The sequence below is a fragment of the Juglans microcarpa x Juglans regia genome, chromosome 8D (genome assembly GCF_004785595.1).
Source record: "Juglans microcarpa x Juglans regia isolate MS1-56 chromosome 8D, Jm3101_v1.0, whole genome shotgun sequence".
Taxonomy (NCBI): Eukaryota; Viridiplantae; Streptophyta; class Magnoliopsida; order Fagales; family Juglandaceae; genus Juglans; species Juglans microcarpa x Juglans regia.
Window position 1 is genome coordinate 26,255,529 of NC_054608.1, and position 20,469 is coordinate 26,275,997.

At 39.7% G+C, this 20,469-nt stretch overlaps 1 protein-coding gene across 2 annotated transcripts in view; it reads right to left on the reverse strand.

Moving 5' to 3' along the window:
* LOC121242650 (DENN domain and WD repeat-containing protein SCD1-like) overlaps nt 1–20,469 on the reverse strand; it is a 58,243-nt gene that overhangs the window by 29,502 nt on the left and 8,272 nt on the right. For both annotated transcript variants that reach the window (XR_005935939.1, XM_041140558.1), the window contains exons 8-21: nt 16,749–16,969; nt 16,126–16,180; nt 15,926–16,009; nt 15,447–15,642; nt 15,189–15,318; nt 15,033–15,096; nt 14,888–14,932; nt 5,913–5,988; nt 5,705–5,778; nt 5,541–5,591; nt 4,925–5,082; nt 3,087–3,134; nt 1,541–1,598; nt 1,330–1,413 (exon numbers count right to left, since the gene is read on the reverse strand). Coding sequence is in view for 1 of the 2 variants with exons in the window: in XM_041140558.1 (XP_040996492.1) it covers nt 1,330–1,413; nt 1,541–1,598; nt 3,087–3,134; nt 4,925–5,082; nt 5,541–5,591; nt 5,705–5,778; nt 5,913–5,988; nt 14,888–14,932; nt 15,033–15,096; nt 15,189–15,318; nt 15,447–15,642; nt 15,926–16,009; nt 16,126–16,180; nt 16,749–16,969 (1,344 nt within the window). In the remaining variant the exon portion in view is untranslated. The remainder of the gene's footprint in view (nt 1–1,329; nt 1,414–1,540; nt 1,599–3,086; nt 3,135–4,924; nt 5,083–5,540; nt 5,592–5,704; nt 5,779–5,912; nt 5,989–14,887; nt 14,933–15,032; nt 15,097–15,188; nt 15,319–15,446; nt 15,643–15,925; nt 16,010–16,125; nt 16,181–16,748; nt 16,970–20,469) is intronic.

Sequence of the window (20,469 nt, forward strand, 5' to 3'; positions counted from 1 at the left end):
AGAACTGAGCCATTGATATGCACCACCTAATCCAAGAGCACCACCTCACCCCAAAACCACACCTCCCAAGCAAATGCAACAAAAAATTCTAGTGATCATAGGCCTTCTCCATATCCAATTTGCACAAGAGACCCAGATTGCCCGATTTTAGCCTACTATCTAGGCATTCATTGGCGATGAGTACTGAGTCCAAAATCTGTCTTCCCCTAACAAATGCATTTTGGAATTTTCTAATGATCCGCCCCAAATTCCTCCCAGACGATTTGCAAGCACCTTGGAAATGATCTTATACAGTCCATTCACAAGGCTAATGGACCGATAATCCTTAACCTTCGATGCCCTAGCCTTCTTGGGAATAATTGCAATAAAAGTGATGTTGAGACTTTTCTCAAATTTCCCGTCTGAAAAAAATTCATGAAATACCTTTATTAAATCCTCCTTCACCACTTCCTAGTAAGATTGGAAGAAACCCATTGAAAATCCATCTAGCCCCGGTGCTTTTTCTTTGACAATCTTTCTCACCAATTCATGAACCTCAGCCTCCTCAAACGGCCTCTCCAACCCAGTGACATTTTGCTGCTTAATGGGCTCAAATGCTAGCCCATCAATCTTTGGCCTCCACCCCACTGGCTCGATAAGCAACTGCTCAAAATAACCAACATGTTCTTGGATCACAGGGACCTCCGTGCAAACAGATTCGTCAATATTCATCACCTCAATGGCATTAGTTAGCATATGGGAATTTTCCACTATGAAAAAACTTCGTGCTACGATCACCTTCTTTCAACCACAAGGCTCGAGATTTTTGCCGCCAAGAGATCTCCTCCGATAGGGTAGCCCTCTCTAATTCTGAAACTAGTTCTGTCCTCCGACCAAGTTCCTCTGAAGAGATGGCCCTTCCCTCTGTGCCTTCTCTATCTCATGAAGCTCCTCCAATAGTGACTTCTTGCGGTTGCTTATATATCCAAAAGACTGCACGTTCCAAAACTTTAAATCTTTTTTTAAAGCTTTCAATTTACCTGCACATTAAAGCTTTGAAGCTTTAAATCTTGCGGTTACCTGCACGTTCCTTACTAGATGAAAATGGGTTTTATATTGATTTTAAGGAACTTCAATAATAACCTTATAAGTTCCTTTGGATGATAAGTTCGAATATGGTTGGGTTTTCCTTGTGTCATTACAATAACAATATCTAGTAACCACAAAATACCTCATCACATATATAGATAAGCTAAGAAAAAAGGGGATCAATATGCCACCATGAATCAGAAACGTAAAAGCTGAAAACAATCAAGCAGTCCAAAAGGGGAAAAGAGAAAGTTCACTTACAAACTGCTTGTATCCAACGCTGTTTTTATCTGCTATTGTTTCAAGCATATACCATGCATCATTATCAGGAAGTCCCAACCCAACCTTCATGAAGAAATAAAACAGAATCGGAGCTCAAAAGAATGAAAAAATGTGTAACTTAAAATGTGGTCAGGGAAGGGAAAAGTGGTCAAATGGAAAAAATATGTAAATAAAAAAAGACCACACATACCATGTGTGATGCCATCGCAATCAGCTGTGCAGTGACCAGAGATGCGTAATTTGCCGAACTGAAATAAAATAAAATAAAATAAATATTGAGGAATTATTTCTTTTTTGACAAGTAGTCGAAGAATTTATTGAAAAACATGAGCCCAAGTACACATGTAGCATACAAGAGGAACACCTAGTTAGAAAAAGGAAAAGAGGCACAATAAATCATGGAAACTCAGCCTATTACAATCTACAATAGCTACCCAAAGGAACAAATTATTAAAAAAGATAAATTATTAACCTCCTCCAACATCCGCTTGTGATCCTCAAAATGTCTTATCTTTCCCTTCCCCCTAAATGCACCACACCATGCAAATCGTGACCATGTTCCACACTGCTACAATATGTGGGTTGTTCAGTACCAATATGTCCCAATGATATGATGTTTCCTTAAGTTGTCCATAGCGAGAATTTTACCTAAAAAGGTTGTCTAGTAAAAGAAAAAACTACTCTCAAAGGCACCTTGGTGCACCAAATATTTCTCCATGGGAATCAGTTACTATTATGGCTGATCTTTCTATAAGGTCGTTATGGCTCATAATAGTAACTGATTCCCAAGGAGAAATAACTGATTCCCAAGGAGAAATATTTCTCCTTGGCAGTTGCCCAAGCATCTTATCTGCACCTTCAAACATAATCTTGTAGAGTACAAGAGGTTGAAGAACACTATGAAGGCATCAGCCTCCAAGTGTCATCAGCAGCTCTGAAAAATTTAACATTCCACTAAGGCGTCTCAATAAAATTTCATTAATCAGCCAGTGAAACCTCACTCTGAGAAAGCTTCCTCGAGGTTCTACCACCACACCATAAATCATGCCAAAACATAGTCTTAGAGTAGTCACCTACCTAATATTCTTCAATAACCTCACCCCATATCGCTCATTTACCTTATTAGAGCACCGCATTCCCCAAGTATGGCCAAAGTTAGAATCCACTACGGCTTTCCACAAGGTCTTCCTTTCATTTTAGCACCATCAGAACCATTTCCCAAGAAAGGCATGCTGAACAAAAGCAAGTTTCGAACTCCCAAACCACCTCTAAAATTACCCCAATTATGCCAGTTTCGAACTCCCAAACCACCTCTAAAAGTAAAATTTGAACTCTTGTTTACTAGGTAAATTATGCCAATTTAATAGGTAAAATTTGAACTCTTCACCTACCCACTCAATAAAGTTAAGCAAACCAAATTTACCTGCTTCCACTAAAAAGCCAGAGAAAAACCTCCAGCAACTACAGCTGATAACATTTAGTTGAGTCATATTTACTTGCTTCTATTTAATGAAACCCCGCCCAAATGTGGGTTCAATTGGATGTGCAGATAGGAAACAGATGCATGGCATAATTGTGCATTGATGCGTACAATTGCAAAAGAAAGAAATATATTTTTAATAAAATGTATACCCCAAATAATGAAAGCAACTAAGACAACTTCAGAAGAGTATACCTAATTGTAAAAACAATAAAACAATAGAAAACCAAAACAAAAACAATGACAAAAGTCTCACTTGCTTGAAGAGCGCTCCATTAGATAGTCGAAGTATCCTTCCCAGAATCTGTGAAGATCATAAAGAATGTGTGAAAGTTCCAAATCTAAATTATTTCACAGCTCAAAGAAAATAACATCCATTTTATGCGAGCAAAACTGATTCAACTTTTTTTAGAACAATGAAGAATCCTAATGATAAAAGAATCCCAAATCTTGCAAATTAGAGGAATAAATATTGGGTGGCAAAGAGAACTGAACACTCTCTTGTTTTCCTAGACAAGTTTAACAGCCCAATTCAGGAAGAAGTAAACACGAGTACTTCTATAAACAATACATTGCCCCCACAGCCTTTCCTAATACCTGAATACATGGAATCTAATTAAGGTATACTAAGAACATCTCAGAATATCTGTGAATAATAGTGAAGTAGTTTGTGAAGAGTAGTGAAATGGTTAGTGAATAGTAGTGAAATAGTCTAAGAATATCTGAGAGTGAAATAGTCTGAAATCTGACAGAAATTTAGGTCATTTGTGATTTCTCTAGTTTTTCAAAATTTCTCAAAATTTTTCAGACAGATTTTTCCAAATCAAACCAAACATCTTCAAATCTAAAAAAAATGCAACATTCCAAGTTTTCAACTTCTCATCCAATCATTACCCAAACACAAAAATCAAAACAAAAACTACTCTTAAAAAATTGTATTCAAACACTTTTCAAAACATATTTGAAAAAAAATTATTCAAATTTCTCTCCTTTCACAAAACCCAATAAACAATGATCTTAAATATTTCTCAAATCTACTGTAAATGTTTCTCAAAATCAAGCAAACCAAACATGGCCTTAATACTCAGAGTATCAACAACTAAAAAAGAATGAACAGAAGAAGACAGCGAGCTACTTAAATTAAAAACAAAGAATTCCACCATCATCTAATCAAACACAGGACAGATCCTTAACTGGGGATTGTATCTGCTAGAAGTTCTTATAGTTATTTGCAAAGCACAATCTTAACCCATTACAAAGGACGAAAAGGACAAAAAGCAAATGGATTCAAAGAAAAGGACTATAGCTAAAGCATACTAAATCGTTTCTGTTTAACATATTTAAGATTTATCAATAGTAAAAAGCAGTTAAGATAATGACACTAACATGACAAAAATGCTTCATCAGCAACAAGATACAATCACCGACTTAAAACAAATTACATATATCTTGTTTATTTTTTATATATGCCATTCAGGCTTTCACCATCGAACTTTCTTTATTGCTTTGCATCAATTGTCTTTCTGGTGTCCAGAACCTCCCAAATATCTCACTTTGATTTTCAGAATTTAAAAAATGAATCATCGGGCCCAGCCCATATATTTTTGAGGTACTATCATGCACTTTCCACTCATAATGTCTAAAGGTTCAAATTTTGAGGTAATATCATGCACTATGATTTTTTTCTTTTTAATTGGATACATGACACTGCAGTTATTGTTATCATTCAGTTATGATTATTATTTTCCTACTCATACAATACAGATAAAGCAAGACTACGAAATTTGAGACTCATTATCCTACAAAGCACAGAATAATGTGTTCAGTTCGTTTAACAAAAGCTCCTGAGCATGTACATCTGAGTTACCACAACTAAGAGTGACCATGATGTTTAAATAAGAGCAGAAAGCATCTAATAACAAATCAAGCTATTTTCACACCCATTTCCAGATGTAATATTGAAAATAAAGTAAAGGGTAAAATGTAATTATTTAGAGAAATCAATTGCACATGCCGTAACTCCTACTTGTGGAAAGGAAAAGGAGGTGAAATATGATATAAAAATCTTGTAAAATTATGACCTGCAACACATACCGCAACTCCTCCCAGATTGAGAGAGATATAAGATGGCGTTGGATGTAGTCTGAAACATTATTAGCATCTTTCTTATGCATTTCAGCAGAGACTTCAAGCGCATCTCTAATTGTAATTAAATCATTCCGAGATGTTGCACGGTTGATTGCCGTTTTGAGCTGAATAAACAAGTCAATTGTATTTAGAGAGAGAGTAATTGCAATTGCAAATATACAAATTCCATATAAAGTGCACTAAAGCAACTAGAGGTCTAGAAGAAAAGAAAAACATGCCAAAGATCAAAGCAATGCAAATGCACCTTTGGTCAGCTTCTGGAAATTAATTTCTTTTTGTAAGCCATAATTTATATAGAAAGAGCAAATTACTTTAAATGAATTTATTCAAACAAATTAACTTTAAAAAAAGGCAATTTTATTTATGCTGAAACATTGACATATTGATAACTAAGAATAAATATGTCATAAAACTAATGGAAAAAATTAAATGATGAAACCACTAAAAATCATGCAGTAAAACCAATGCAACAGGAGCTTTCTAACTTAAAACAAATTTAACAATTATGTTTACTACAATACTCAATCAATTTTTAGGAAACTTTGACTTAGAATATACATACTAATTCTTTCACTGCAATAAACTGTTCCTGAGTCAGTTGACAGTGCCACCCCTGAGAGCATAAATCCAGTGCAAAATCAGCTTAATGCCACAAAATAGAAGCAGGAGACGTACAGAAATAAAAAGCAATAATAATAAGCGTAAAAGTCTGCTAGAGCTACATACTGAGTGTATATGCTCTCTTATACATTCAACAAACCCACTACCACCAATTCCCTCTGCATCAGATTCAATCAGAGCTGCAAAAGGCCAAAAAATACTTATTGTTGTGGGAGCTTTTTAACCATTAGAGAAGGTTTTGAATTAGTGAGTGACAGTTGTAAAGAGTTCATCTAAAATGTTAATGAAAATCTTCAACTCAAATGGAGCATACCCAGAATTGTGCCATATTCAAAAGATGAAAGGGGATCATCAGTTGCCCCCAATTTCAGGAGACGCAGCCACAAACCCTATTTAAGAACAAAACCACAGTACTTGAAATAGAAGTTCAAAGGTTGACAACAAGGCTACTATAACAGTTTCAAAATCAGAACAGCATCAAAATCAACCAAACTACACTTAACTAAGAAGGAACCACCAAGCATTTCTCTTAAATTCTACAAGCATTGGCATTGAGATTAGTAAATTTGTTTTTATACTCATCCACAATTGGTTTCAATTAGATCACACACACAAGCCCATAAAGCACACACCTGCTTAAGACCAACTCGATGGTATCACAAGAGGTTAATCTCCTATGTACCTCACAACTTATCCATTATAAGTTGGTTGAGAGTCTACCCCACATTTCCTCCATATCAGCTGTTAAACTCTATAGTCAAGATTCAGCACTTCTTACAAATTACCCATCCAGCCAACAAGGGTCAAGGTCAGCAACAACCAGTCATAGCCATAAGTATTTTCAGCAGTTTTTGGGAACCCTTCCGAAAGACTGAAAAAAAAAAAATACTTGGACCCATTTATTTTCCATCGTCGAAGAATACATTTCTATCAAATCCAAGATCAAGCTGTTGAGGTGCTGACAATTTTATGCCCACGTATAAAGATTCAAAAACCTCATAAAATTGTATGTATTTATTATAATGTAATCAACAGTTTAAATATAATATCTCATGTACAGTAATAAGACCAAGCAATGTGATTAGAAGAGAGAACAGTAACCCTAAAAACCCCACATATAAACAGTTCAAACCTTAAATGCCAAATTCAGAAACTTTATTCACAATTTACTTGTATCCATCTCTAGTACCTACTTGTTATTAGGTGTTTTATATGTATAGATCCTGTGTACTTGGGCTACGCCTTCTTTACATTAATAAAATTTTAATTTTACCTATAAAAAATGTCAAATTCAAGAACTGGGTAACCAGATAAGTTAGATATTTTTTTTTTGATCGGTAATCAAGAAATTTTATTCATAATAATAGGCAAAGCCCAAGTACACAGGGAGTATACATGAGAAGTAACTAGAGTTTAAAACTAAAAGTAGAAAGTCATGGACATTTAGTCCGTTACAAACAATGGCCCCCACCCAAGAAAACAATGTTTTAAAGAAAAAAACTTTCAGCTCCTCCATTGTTCTCTCATGGTTTTTGAAGCTTCTATCATTTCGCTCCCACCAAATACACCAACACATACATATGGGGACCATTTTCCAGATTGCTGCAACTTGTGAATTTCCACGGAGGCCTCTCTAGCATGCTAGAAAATCCACCAATCTACAAGGCATGACCCGTGATAATCCAAGTCCTATATAAAACATCAGCCCACATGGTCCTGGCCACCTCGCAATGTAGAAACAGATGGTCAACTGATTCACAATCTTTCTTACACATGCAACACCAATCCAACACCATTATCTGACGTCTCATTTGGTTATTTGTGGTGAGAATTTTGCCCAATGCTGTTGTCCAAACAAAAAAAGTTGCTTTTGAATGAGCTTTTGTCAGCCAGATGCTTTTCCATGGGAATGTGGGCATGCTTGGGCTCGATAAAACTTTGTGAAATGATCTAACCATGAATTCACCTTTCTTGGAAGGGCTCCAAAACATCCTGTCCAAAGTACCCTCGGTCATATGTACAGAACACAGTGCCGCATAGAAGTTTGTGATAACCTCCATCTCCCAGTCTTTGGCTGCCCTAGTGAAGTCCACATTCCATTTAGGGGAGCCACTAGAAAAGGCCAAAAGATCTGCTATCACTGCATCCTTTACTCGTGCTAGCTCAAATATGGGTAGGGAGACCTTCTAGAGACATACACATTTTTTTTTTTCAATATCATGTTTAATTATCAAAAAAACAATATGTGTATGTCTCTAGAAGGTCTCCCAACCCGTCCTAATGTTTTTCCACAAACTCACCCCATATGAGCGGCGTACCTCATTCGAGCACCAACCATCCCATGCTTCCCCAACCTGCGCAACTATGACAAACTTCCACAGGGCACCCCTTTCTTGTTGGTACCGCCACAACCATTTACCCAATAGTGCTTGGTTGAATTTCGTCAAGTTACAAATCCCCAATCCACCCCCTTTTAATCAACATGAGCCTACCACCTTTTGATAAATAGAAACTCTTCCACGATGCCAACCTGTGCTCCACCTTTTCAATCACAACATTCCAAATCTACTCTAATTTGAAGGAAACACCCAAGGGTAAGCCAAGATACTGAAGAGGTAGAGAAGATACCTTACATCCCAAGAGAGAAGCTAGAGCTGGCGCTTCGGGAACATTCCTGTTAGACCTCCACGTCGAGTCGCCTCTAGAGATGCCGCACATGCCCTAGTCATGGTGGGAACAAACACCTTGGCTAGCCCACAACCATGCCTTGGCTCATGGGGTGATGTGTGCGGGGCGCCCACCATGCATGCATGCCTTGGCCCGAGCGCTAGCACACACGGGGCGCCCAGCATGTGGGCTAGCAAGGTTAGTCAGGACCAGCCTGCGCACGCAGCAATGCGCCGTGCGACCATGCGCGCGGCAACGCGCACGCCCCTGCGCGCAGCAAGGCGCACAAGCACAAGCCGCACGCTCATGCGCGCAGCCAAGCGCAGCTCTTGACCGCGCGCGCATGCGTGCGACAATACAGGCCGCAGTGCGCCGCGCGCGCCCACGAGTTATTGTGCACAGGCCCATGAGCTTGGCGATGGGCCACGCGGCCCTTGTGCACGCCCATGCGGCGCAAGGCCTTGCGCCACACTGCCAGTCCTCCCAATGCATGCGCGCGCACCTGCCTAGCCATGCAGCACTCCAGCGAGGTTAGTGGCATGCCTCACCCAGCGCACGGCTCCAGCCCGTGCCTTGCAGAGCAGGCCAGTGGCATGCCCACCAGGCATGCCATCCAGCACATGGCCCCAGCCCATGCCCTGCAGACTCAGCGCCTAGGCCACCAGCCTAGGGCATGCCATGCACCACCTTGGCTCACCATCAGCAAGCCATGCCGCACCACATGACCATGGACCAGCCCGAAGACCACCATGCTCCAACCTAGCCCATCATGGGCCATGCATGCCAAGGCTAGCCTTGGTCCATGACCACTATCTTGTTATTTCTTTTATTTAATTAATTTGATTTAATTATTTATTTTCAAGGGACCTATTGGGGGTTTCCACTTTGTATTGCTTATAAATAGGACATCTTTCATTTGCTTTAGAATCTTTTGGCAAAACTCCTAGAGGGAAGACTATTGTTTGAGAGATCACAAACTGGTGCCATTGCACTTGGTCTTTTTGGGTGAAATTCGTGAATCCCAAATAGAGAATCACACTTTGCAATTCTTTGAATAAGTGTGATTCATTTATCTTGTTATTTGCAACTTGGTGCAATTCGTGAATCCAAGTTGATTTTATCAATATATGAGGTTTATTCATTACTTGTGCAATTCGTGAATTAAGTCTTGAATTATTATTGTTTATGTTTTTATTCATTCAAGTTCATAAGTATTTGCTTGTGTTCTTGAGTGTTCTTCATTTTATTCTTGGTGTTCTTCATAAGTTGCTCTTCCAATCCATTCCTTTCATCAAAGTCGATCAACCCTTGTGTTAGTCAACTTTCCATAAATTGTTGGCTTCATCTTTGTTGCCCTAGCCGAACCCTACTTCCATTGGAATTTGAATTCAAATTTCGGCAACCTCTTGCCTAATTTGAATTGTCCTAGCCAAACACTCCACTTACCAAACTAGGTTCCTATAATCTAGGAACCCTAGTTGACCCAAACACTTCTCCATACTCGGCTAAACCTTTCCAAATTGAATCCCTAGATTTTAGGAACAACTTCCTAAAATCTCTCCCTAGCCTTGTTCGGCCAACCCTAGCCGACCACATACTTTCCCATCTTCCATACACTAAACCTAAACCTTAGCCGTCCATCACCCAACTTCCAAACCCTAAATTCCATCTTCCAAGAGGCGCCAACCCTAGCTCACTCTAGTGCCGTACGCCCTCATTCATTGAACCCCACACAACTCCTTGACCCTTACCACCACTCCATACACTCATCTTAGCCTAAACACCTAACCTCACCGTACCCAAGTGGTCATCTTGACCACAATTGTTCGAGAACCAAGCAAGAGAGGAACAAGGATTCGGTCATCACAAGGCCACTTTTGGCGAGGAGAACATAGTGTTTAGGGACTTGACCGAGGTCCCTAACAATTCCCCACCGGTACCAATTCAGACTTTGAGAGATTAACTCTCAAAACCCGAAACGGTTTCAAAACAAAGAAGTAGAGCCCTCAAAGATTGGATATGCCTGAGGTTTGCTCCACAGAATATGAGAGTGTCATCAGCAAATAACAAGTGAGAAATATTAAAATAGTCATAATTACCATTCCCCACCGTGAAACTGTAGAGAAAACCACTATCCACAAGGCCTACAATCATCTTACTAAGAGCTTCCATGAAGAATAGGAAGAGTAAGGGAGAGAGAGCAGATCTCCCTGTCTCAAACCACAAGAGGAGTCATAGAAACCCACCAGTGAACCATTCACCAAGATAGAAAAGCGGACTGTTGAGATGTAAAACTATACCCATTTCAGCCATTTCTCTCCAAAACCGCATCTTGCAAGTAAATAAAGCAAGAATTTCCAATTAACATGATCATAGGCTTTTTCCATATCTAGTTTGCAAATTAACCTAGGTTCATGAGATTTGACTCATCCATCCAGCACTTCATTTGCAATTAGAACCGAATCTAGAATTTGTTTGCCTTTGACAAATGCGTTTGGTGGCTTCGAGATTAACTTCTCCATCACTGTACTCAAACGGTTCGCTAGCACATTAGAAAGAATCTTGTAAACCCCAGTTACAAGGCTAATGAGACAATAGTCTCAAACATCCACTGACCCCACCTTTTTTGGGATGAGTGCTAGAAAGGTGGCATTGAGACTTTTTTCAAAGCTAGCATAATTATGGAACTCTTGAAATACCCGTATAAAGTCACCCTTGATCACTTCCCAACAAGTTTGGAAAAAAACCCATGATAAAACCATCAGGGCAGGGGCCTTATCACTAGCCAAGCCTCGAACGACTCTGCATACTTCTTCTTCTTCAAAGGGCCTCTCAAGCCACCCTACACACTGTTGATCTAGTGTTGAGAAAGTCCACCCATCTACTGGCAGTCTCCATGGTTGTTGTTCGGCTAGGAGATGTTCGTAATATTGTACAATGTGGTCCTTGATTGATCCGAAGAAACTACTCCATCAACCATCAATATATCTATAGCGTTGTTCCTCCGATGCGAATTAGCCACCCTGTGAAAGAACTTTGTGCACTTGTCTCTCTCCTTGAGCCATAATGCCCTTGATTTCTGTCTCCAAGAGATCTCTTCCATCAATAAAACTCGTTCAAGATCTGTGACTACCTGACTCTTGCGAGTTTTTTTAGATTTAGTGAGAGTTCTTGCCTCCTCCTCATCCTCCAAACCCTGTAACTCCTCCAGAAGGGAGTGTCACTGTAGTAGCACATTGCCAAACACTTGTTCATTCCATAGCTTCAAATCGTGTTTCAGCACTTTTAACTTTCTTGCCAATATGAAGCTTGGAGAACCTTGGAACTCATAAGAGGACCACCATTGCCTAACCCTGTCTACAAAACCGTCAGATTTAAGCCACATATTTTTAAATTTAAAATACCTTCTGCCTCCTTGGATGCCTCCACAGTCCAAGAGGATAGAGAAATGATCAGAGCACACTCTAGGTAGTCGTCTTTGAGTTACATCAGGAAAATGTAACTCCCATTCTGGAGTTAGCAAAATCTATCAATTCTCGACCAAGATGGGAGTTCTCGAGTGTTAGACCAAGTATACGTACCTCCCGTTAGTGGATATCCATAAGCGCCTGTTCTGAAATGAAGTCAGGAAATTCCCTCATAGCGAGTGTGATGTGGGATGTACCTGACTTTTCACTCGGGAAACGAGATACATTGAAATCACCCCCTGTACAACTTGGTAACTCCCACCAACTAAGAAGTCCGCCAATTCTTCCCACATTGATCTTCTTCCGCATCAATATTAGTGTCGTAGACTCCTGCAAATGCCCGTCGGAACCCATCTTCTATATTTACAAAGGAGCAAGCCACAGTGAAATCACCCACACATTCCTCTAATCTTTCCACCTCCCTTTTGTCAAACATGATAAGAACACCAACCAATGCTCCTTTAGAAGGTAGAGACGACCACCCAACATGATGCCCTCTCCACAAACTTCAAACAATTTGCCTTGTAATTAATTCTAGCTTGGTCTCCTGTAAGCAAATGATATCACTTGCCATTGTCAAAGTAAGTTCATGACTTGGAGCAGTTTGGCCTGCTCGTTCAGCCCCCTTACGTTCCATGATATAATTTTTGGCTTCATATCAGAACCGTCGTTGCCGTCGTTGCCCTTCCCTTAAGATGCCCCCGGCTAGAGTTCTACTCCCCTCCCTCATCATTCATTGTCCATGTAAGCCTCTTGAGTGCTCTCTCTTTTTTTGTCAAAATAAGTGAGGGATTAGCTTTTGCTTGTGCATGTCCAGCTTCAATAGCTATGAGTAACGCCAAAAATTCATCTTCAAAACCCTCGCATGTAATCCCAACACAATTTTTGATCTCCATGACTTTTTGAATTACCCAATCTAACACCCTCGGATGAAACGAGTTCAATGGAGTAGGTTCTGTCCCCTCAACAGAGCATCTGCCCCTCACTGCGTCCTCCCCCCTTTCAACCATCATCTCCACCCCACTTGTAGACTCACATACTACAAGAGCCCCTTCCATTGCAACTTCCTCTTGAGTTACCCAGGCTTTCTGCATTGTCAGGGTCAACAGATAGGGATTTTTTGGCAACTAAAAAGGATTTCGGCACCTTTAACGGTTTATGGGCAGCTGAGGAAAGTTCTGTCGGCCCAGAGGTCGCTGCTGGCATGTTCTATGGCTTCTCACAATGTTCCAACCCTCCCAACAACTCACCCATTCTCTCCTTTGCAAGATCCTGTGGTAACTCAACATTCACCAGCGCCGGTGAAGTCACTTTCACAGCTGTGATGGCGGGAGGCAACCCAGAAAGGTCCGTCGCACCCTTCTATGCCTCTCCATTGGACATTGCCCTCCCGATGACACGATCCAAATGCGTAGCCTCCTCAGATCGCAAGCTCACTCCTGGCGCAAGATTTCCAGTGTAGAGGTTACCGGAGATGGTCCCTAAAGTTGCCAGCAATGAGCCGTCGATGTTGGGTTGTTGCCGCTGTTGATGGACCATTGCCGGCGATGGGATAGTCCCTCACAGGCTATCGTTGGGTTGTTGCCATTGTTGGGCTGGCAGCTCAATGGGCCCAGCTGAGGATGTGGAGCCCTTCTCAAAGGAAGGCCCAATCCTTTTGAGATGCCAGCTCATTTTGGGTTGGGCTTGGCATGTCCATCCCAAGCCTACGCACATCTTAGCTTTACCTTTATCCAATCTTGATTTCAAGCCCAGCCTAGGAATTAAATCCCAGCCCACATTACCTATAAGTGCTTCGATAGCCTTCTTCAAACAACAGAGCTCCTCCTTCACGCCAACCTGCTCCTCCTTCATCCCAAAGAGTACCTTCTGCCCCTCACTTTCCCCTGCACAGGCATTAGACATACCACCTCCAACTATATCAAGTACAGAGTTTCGACCAACCCTCCCTGCCAAAGGACACTCCCCTGCTACCCATTTCTTTTTGTCCTTTTCTCCATTTTGTGAAGCCAAAACCTGTCCCGTACCACCATGCACCACCACCCTACTTCCTACTCTACCACCACCACCAGCCTCGGCGTATAGCTTGACCACCCACCTCTTTACCCTGAACCACCATTGGAACCTTGGAGAGGCATGCTTCATCTCCATGGACAAATTTTTCCACCCCTGTCCTTCCATCCTTGCCGGGAACACAAGCAGGCCCCGATGCCCATTACCACCAAATTCAGTAACTTCCAAGTAGCATCCAAAGGCATTAGAATACTGGTGAGCAACCATTGCCAAAGACCCAACCCAAAAAGTCTTGAAAAAATCCTTTCTTCCCTCCAAAAGGTAGCATTCTTCCATCGTGTTTGCCAGCCAACAATCCCTAGAAGGGCTGAAAACCATCTCCTTCGTAACCTTCTAGCCTCTTTCAGTAATACGGAAGAAATTTCCCCCCTCTAATGATAATATGAAAACCTTAGTTTCTATTAATAAGTGTTTTAAGTAGCCCATCTTTAGTCAGAACTATAACAGACCCAAGAAAAGCTAATGGGATGATGATTCCAGTGTAGATCACCAGAAGGGATCACCCATGGTAAGGAAGAATGTTAAAGGGAACTCGAGGGGAAATGGATTGAAGTCATATGCAGAAAATAGAAGATAGAAGAGAACAAGAAAAGTTTCACAGCCAATTAAACTAGACGACTTAACAAGTGCTGAGCAGGCTTAAACCATTAGCATGACCCCACCAGATATGAAAAGAATCCAAAAAGGACATAGCAAAGGCAGTCCAGATAAACAAGCAAAATTGGCAAAAATGCTGTAAGAGAAATCCCATCACAACAAGAATTGCCCACCCACGGCAATATGCACTTCTTCAAAAATTACATGAGGCGTGATTCTACCATTCTATTCACCTCAAGAAGAAGAAGAAGAAATGCAGATGACAAATCCGATAAGTTAGATATTAAAAGCATATGATCCAATGTGATTCAAAATACATGAAATACCAAACATGAACCAATAACTGCTGCATATTTATCAACCAATATACAAAATAAATTTAAATAACTATTCGAACATGAAATTAACTTGTTGCAAGCAATTCATTGATGGAAAAAGTCCAATACAAAAGCAAGGAAAATAAATAAAATGAAAAAGGTTTCACCTGCAGCTTAACTTTTATGTCCAAAACCATGCGCTCCCTTTCAGCCTGTAAAATACAAATGAAATAGTGGATTCAGTTCAGAAACTTTGTTAAGTTCAACCGTAAAACTAATTAGGGCATCCCGGGGATGGTGTAAAGAACTTACAGCCCTCTCCATTGGACTGAGACTTTCTGCTTTTGAATCCTTACCCGCCAGCATGGAAGGAGAACTGATGAAGATCAAGACAAATTAAGGGTAGCACTAAGAGACATGACATCAAACAGCTAGAACATTTTAAACTTGTCCTTTACAAATACAAACCTTGGAATATGCTTTCCAGAGTATTCAAAAGCTCCACTTGCTGCAGCAAGAATCTGTCTCCTCTTCTCTTCTTGCTCTTCTGTTCTAAAATTTGAAGGAAACCGGTCATAAGTATATTTGGCACCTGATCCTGAAGAGCCAAAAAGAAAATTGGAAAATGAATATTACCATCTCCAAATTGTAAATACCCTTGTCTCTTTATAAAATGATTCATTCATACAATTGGTAATCTAAATAAAAAGGGGACAACAAATATACCTGACAGTCCCACATCAGGATCAGATATTGTTATAATCTCGGGCTCTACCAAAGATGAAGGAAGTATAGAAATAGGATTTTGACCCCTTCCAATTGCATCTTGTAACTTGTCAAGGAGATTATTTTGATTTTCACCAGAACCCAAACCTCTCTCCAGATAATCCAAGAAACCATGAGAGTCTAGAAATTGTGTTATCTGAAAAAACAAAGACAATTACAGTTCAAGTACACTAAATTTTCAATGGATACATTTGAAGGAAGATAGGTACTTTATTCATGTAAACAAGATGAATTAAAAAGAGTGTTCCCCTCATAATACATCAACTCTAAAGAAATGATGGTGATGACAACAACAACAACAACAGTAGTAGCAACAGCAGCAGCAGCAGGCAGCTGCTGTAGTAGTGGTAGTAGTATTTCTTAAAATCATCCATAACATACAAAAATGGCAGAAGATGAGTGGAATTGCATCACATCACCATAGGTTCAGGCGGTTGGTTGGTTGACCGAGAGCGCTTCTTTAGAAATGCTTGAGTGTTGAAGACATGATTTGCTGTGTTTTCCTGACAAAGAAGATTTTAGCAAAAAAAAAAAAAAAAAAAAAAAGAAAGAACAGAAATGAATGAGTGCAAGTTTAAAAAATAAATCCATTGCAAAATACAAGATAAGGGTTTCATACAATGAAATTGCGGTAGCCACTTAGAAGTGAAGCAAAGAACTTTAGGAATATTAACCTGCACGTGAACATTCATCGAATGTAAAACCAGAATTTTTATGTTGGATTTGATCAAACATACGGTTCTTTACATGATAAAAGAACTCGCATTCACATGTCAAGGCATCACCATTCATACAAGTCATATGGTTTAACCTTATACAATATACGTGCATATGAGTAAAAACTTCACATTCTCCTAAACTGCTCATTCAGTCAGGCTTTAAGAATAAACCATCAAGCTAAGATTTAGAGCAGGCATAGAACAGAAACAGGATTCAAGTAAATTACTGAGGTGATTGTTAAAAATTGCACTTTTATCTGGTGAATAAAAGGTATGAAAAACTTTAAACCACTACTACAAAGAAAATAACCCATTTATCAAAGAGCAGAACTGTTTTCTTATTGCAGAGAGCTCCTCCTTCTATGATAAAAGCGTAAAACATTTCATAAATTTGCAATAATATGAATGCAAAAGTATCACCAAAGGTCCAAAAACAGTATATTAGTTTAAATGAAGTAAAACTGAAACGATTGGCTCTAGGAAGTCAAGAGTGCATCGTAAACATGTGGCATCAAAGGATCACCTAAGTTGAAGGTCATGGTCCTCTCCCCAAGGTTTGTTGCCACGTATAGATAATTGCTCAGAAGTATTATAAGGGCCACCCTTCATCTGATCTATCCCCACAACATTGGGGCACAACAACTTTGTGATCTCATCACGCAAAGAGCTTAATTCTGGCTCTGGAATAGTGGGAATCTCTTCTGATGTGGTGATACGATTATACTCCAGGTCTACCACAACTACCTATAAATGGGGAAAATATAACCAATTCAAACGAGTTAAATTCAAGATGGTAAATTGGAAATATAAGCATGTATGTAACACGTGCTATGATATTTCATCACCAATATAACAAAAATAAAAGCATTTAAAAATTTTTATTAAAAAAAAAAAAAAAAAAGAAGAAGAAAAACAACAAAAACATAGGAATGTAATAATTAACCTCAAAGATTCATGATGTCTCTTTTCAAAGTAGAGAAGCAACAACATTATATGCACCAATCAACATTTTATGTTGTCTATTAATGTTGCACTAATAATCAGGAAAACCATTCTAGTCAGTGCTAGAAACCAGCAGTTACAAAAGCTTAAGCAATAGGAAGTAAGCCAATGATGTTCAGCCTCAGTCTTGCAATGTTAGTCACGCCTCCCACTTTTTTATTTAACAAAATAGATGCCATGTTCTAAAACTAAAAATTAAAAAGAACTTTTAGGCCTCGTTTGGTTTCACAAACCTTTCAAATCATTTCATCCCATCTCATCTCATCTCAACATCCAAACACCATTCAAACACAAACATTTTTCAATTTCAAATTTTCAATTTTTCAACTTTTTCATTTGATCATTACCTAATCATTACAAGTCATGAGAACAACAAGAAGGGCCTGAAACAAAAAGACCCGAGTGCAACCACAGTGGTGAGGTAATCATATGCAGAAGCTCTGAATATGGGTCCTGCTTCGGTGAATCAGTTTGCTAATAGAGACAAGAAGGGAAGCTGTGAAAGGGGTCTGCAGCCTCTACAGATTGTACATGGAAATATTCCAAGTCAGAAGGAGTCCGACTTGGATGGTTTGGGTCTTCCCAATGGTATGTACTGTACATTAAAAGAGATGCAACACTAGCTTGCTGAGTTGAAGGCAGCGGTTTCTATGTTATCAGCAAAAATTGAGGGGCTAGGTGAGCTAAGAGGTGGTAATGGTGCTGCTGTAAGGTCCAATAAGGGTGAGCTTGGCGTGTTAAGTGATGGACTGAATGCTAAAAAATTAGATAAAGGAAAAAAGAAAGTAGGGTTTGGCCCAGTTTCAATATCTAGACCCAGGTGAGTGTGGAGGGTCAAGGAGAAGCAGGTCATGATCTACATTCGAAGAGTAAATTGGGTATTGGCGTGAAGACGACTGAAACGGACTGCCCCTCACCAACGGTGACTTGGAAAAAAATTTTTTGATACGTAACAGTGACTTGGAAATTGCCAACGAGTTGCGTAGTCAATGCTCTTTTCGTCGAATCGACGACACCTGTGACAGAATCTATGGTATTGCTCAGTTTTGGGGGAGTTTTGAGGGAGGTTCCACCACCCATGCCAGAGGTAACCGGTGTACCTCTTTAGGCATCTTGTGGGTAGATACATAACTTTGGCCAAGGGGGTGACAGCATCAATAGCACTAAAGAGGCATCTTGTGGGTAGATACATAACTTTGGCCAAGGGGGTGACAGCATCAATAGCACTGTGGAGGAGATGCAAGTTTTAGGAACTGGTGTGGAGGAAGGGATGGGGCTGTCATTGGTGCCTTGTGTAGCATACGGATCCAAATTTAGGGCTTAAAACTAGTATTTTATTTATTTATTTATTTATTGTTTTATATTTTTATTATCATTTTAGAGAATGTGCTAACAGATAGATTAAATTAGTGATTCCTTCCCTATCCAAAACCTTCGTATACTTTATCCATTAAGTTCCCGTGTTAGACTCGGTTTCCAGTTTAAGATTAACTCCAACTCAAACTCTTCAAATCCTCTCAAAATCTGTATCCTCGTAAGAATAGGCTCCTAAAGTTTAGGCAATTTCGAATTATAAACAATCTCCTAAAGATGTACGTTGTTTCCCTCCGTCGCCTATAAGAAACCCACAAGGCCTCCGAAGTGTACACACAAAAAGCCCTAGAGAAAAGACTCTTTCACGTAGAGAAAGAAACTCACCCGCAAGCACCACGCAGCATCCCTCCCAGCAACCAACAGCCATCTCGAAAGACCACCTGCCACACCACCACAGAAAACGCCAGCCAACCTATTTTCGTCGCACCCACTCCCTCAGGTAAGCCTTGCCGCCGCGCGCCACCTTCCTCCCTCTCAATATTTTAGTTTTCATTTCTCTCTCTCTAAACTCTCTCTCTCTCTCTCTCTCTCTCTCTCACTCTCTCTCTCTCTCGGTGTCTCACTACCATCGGGACTCCCTCAGTTGTGCCGCCGGTCACTTCTAGTCACCCAGAGTCGCTGCGCAACAGTTTACTTTTCCCCTTGGTTAGTTGCCTTCCGTCGCACGATGCTCCTCTCAGGAGCTTTTCTTTCTCAGCCCTTAGGGCTTTTACGTTACTGATGTTAGAGTGGGCCACGAGCCTTAAGCCTTTTGGCCAAGAGCCTTATAAACTCGAAGAGGACCTATTTCTACACGGGCCATGTTTTAAGTTGGACCCAATCTTACAGAAACTGGTATAATATTTAAAAAGACTGTTTTCTAATGTGGGTCTACAGTATTATTAAACCTGGGTTGCAAAATCATTACATTGTTATTTTATAAAATACATAATATGTAGATATTTTCTACTATTTTATATTTAAAGGACTAGATATGATATTATTGTTTTAGTAGCCATAAAATAGTGAGATTAATCAATGAATTCAGTATAAAGTTAGATATTTTATTAGATTTAAAGTTTATGATATGTGCTCAAGTGGGAAAGATAGTAGGACACTTTTTCCTAGAAGATTAGTAACGTCGTGTACCTCGTATAGGTAACGCACTCTCACTTGGAAGTCAAGAAGCAACGCTAAGAGGTAAATAGTATGATCATATGAATGCATGCGTACTGTGAATATTATTGTTATGTATAAAAATGTGATGTCCTTATGATGATTATCTATGCTACGCTATAAGACAAGTCAAGGTTAGATTCCTTTCACGATCTTTGATGAAATATGAGATTATGCTTGAATGAATGAATTTGTTATTTGATTGATTGAATGTTACTAAAATCATATGAAAGCCATGAGATGTTCATGTAGTAATTCAAGTCAAATATGCCATGTAATAGAATAGTCAAATTATGCAAGCCATGTTCATATGATAATTAGATCATGTATGCCATGTTCATGTAGCACGTAGATCATGTATGCCATGTTCATGTAGCATGTAAATCATGTATGCCATGTTCATGTAATACTTAAATCATGTATGCCATGGAATGTCATAAAATGTTCAGTTCTAGTCATGTTATGCTATGTCATGTTATGTTATGCCATGTACAAGAATATGCCATGTTAAGAAAGTTCATGAAGCCTAGTGAATTCTCATGCATTAAGAAAGATAAGAAATTTTAATACAGTACCACGGACTCAAGCGTGGTTAACCACAAGTAAAGTGAAACACGGACCCAAGCGTGTTTCACTCCATGTTATTCAGTTAAGTGAAACACGGACTCAAGCGTGTTTCACTCCATGTTACTCAAGTAAAGTGAAACACGGAC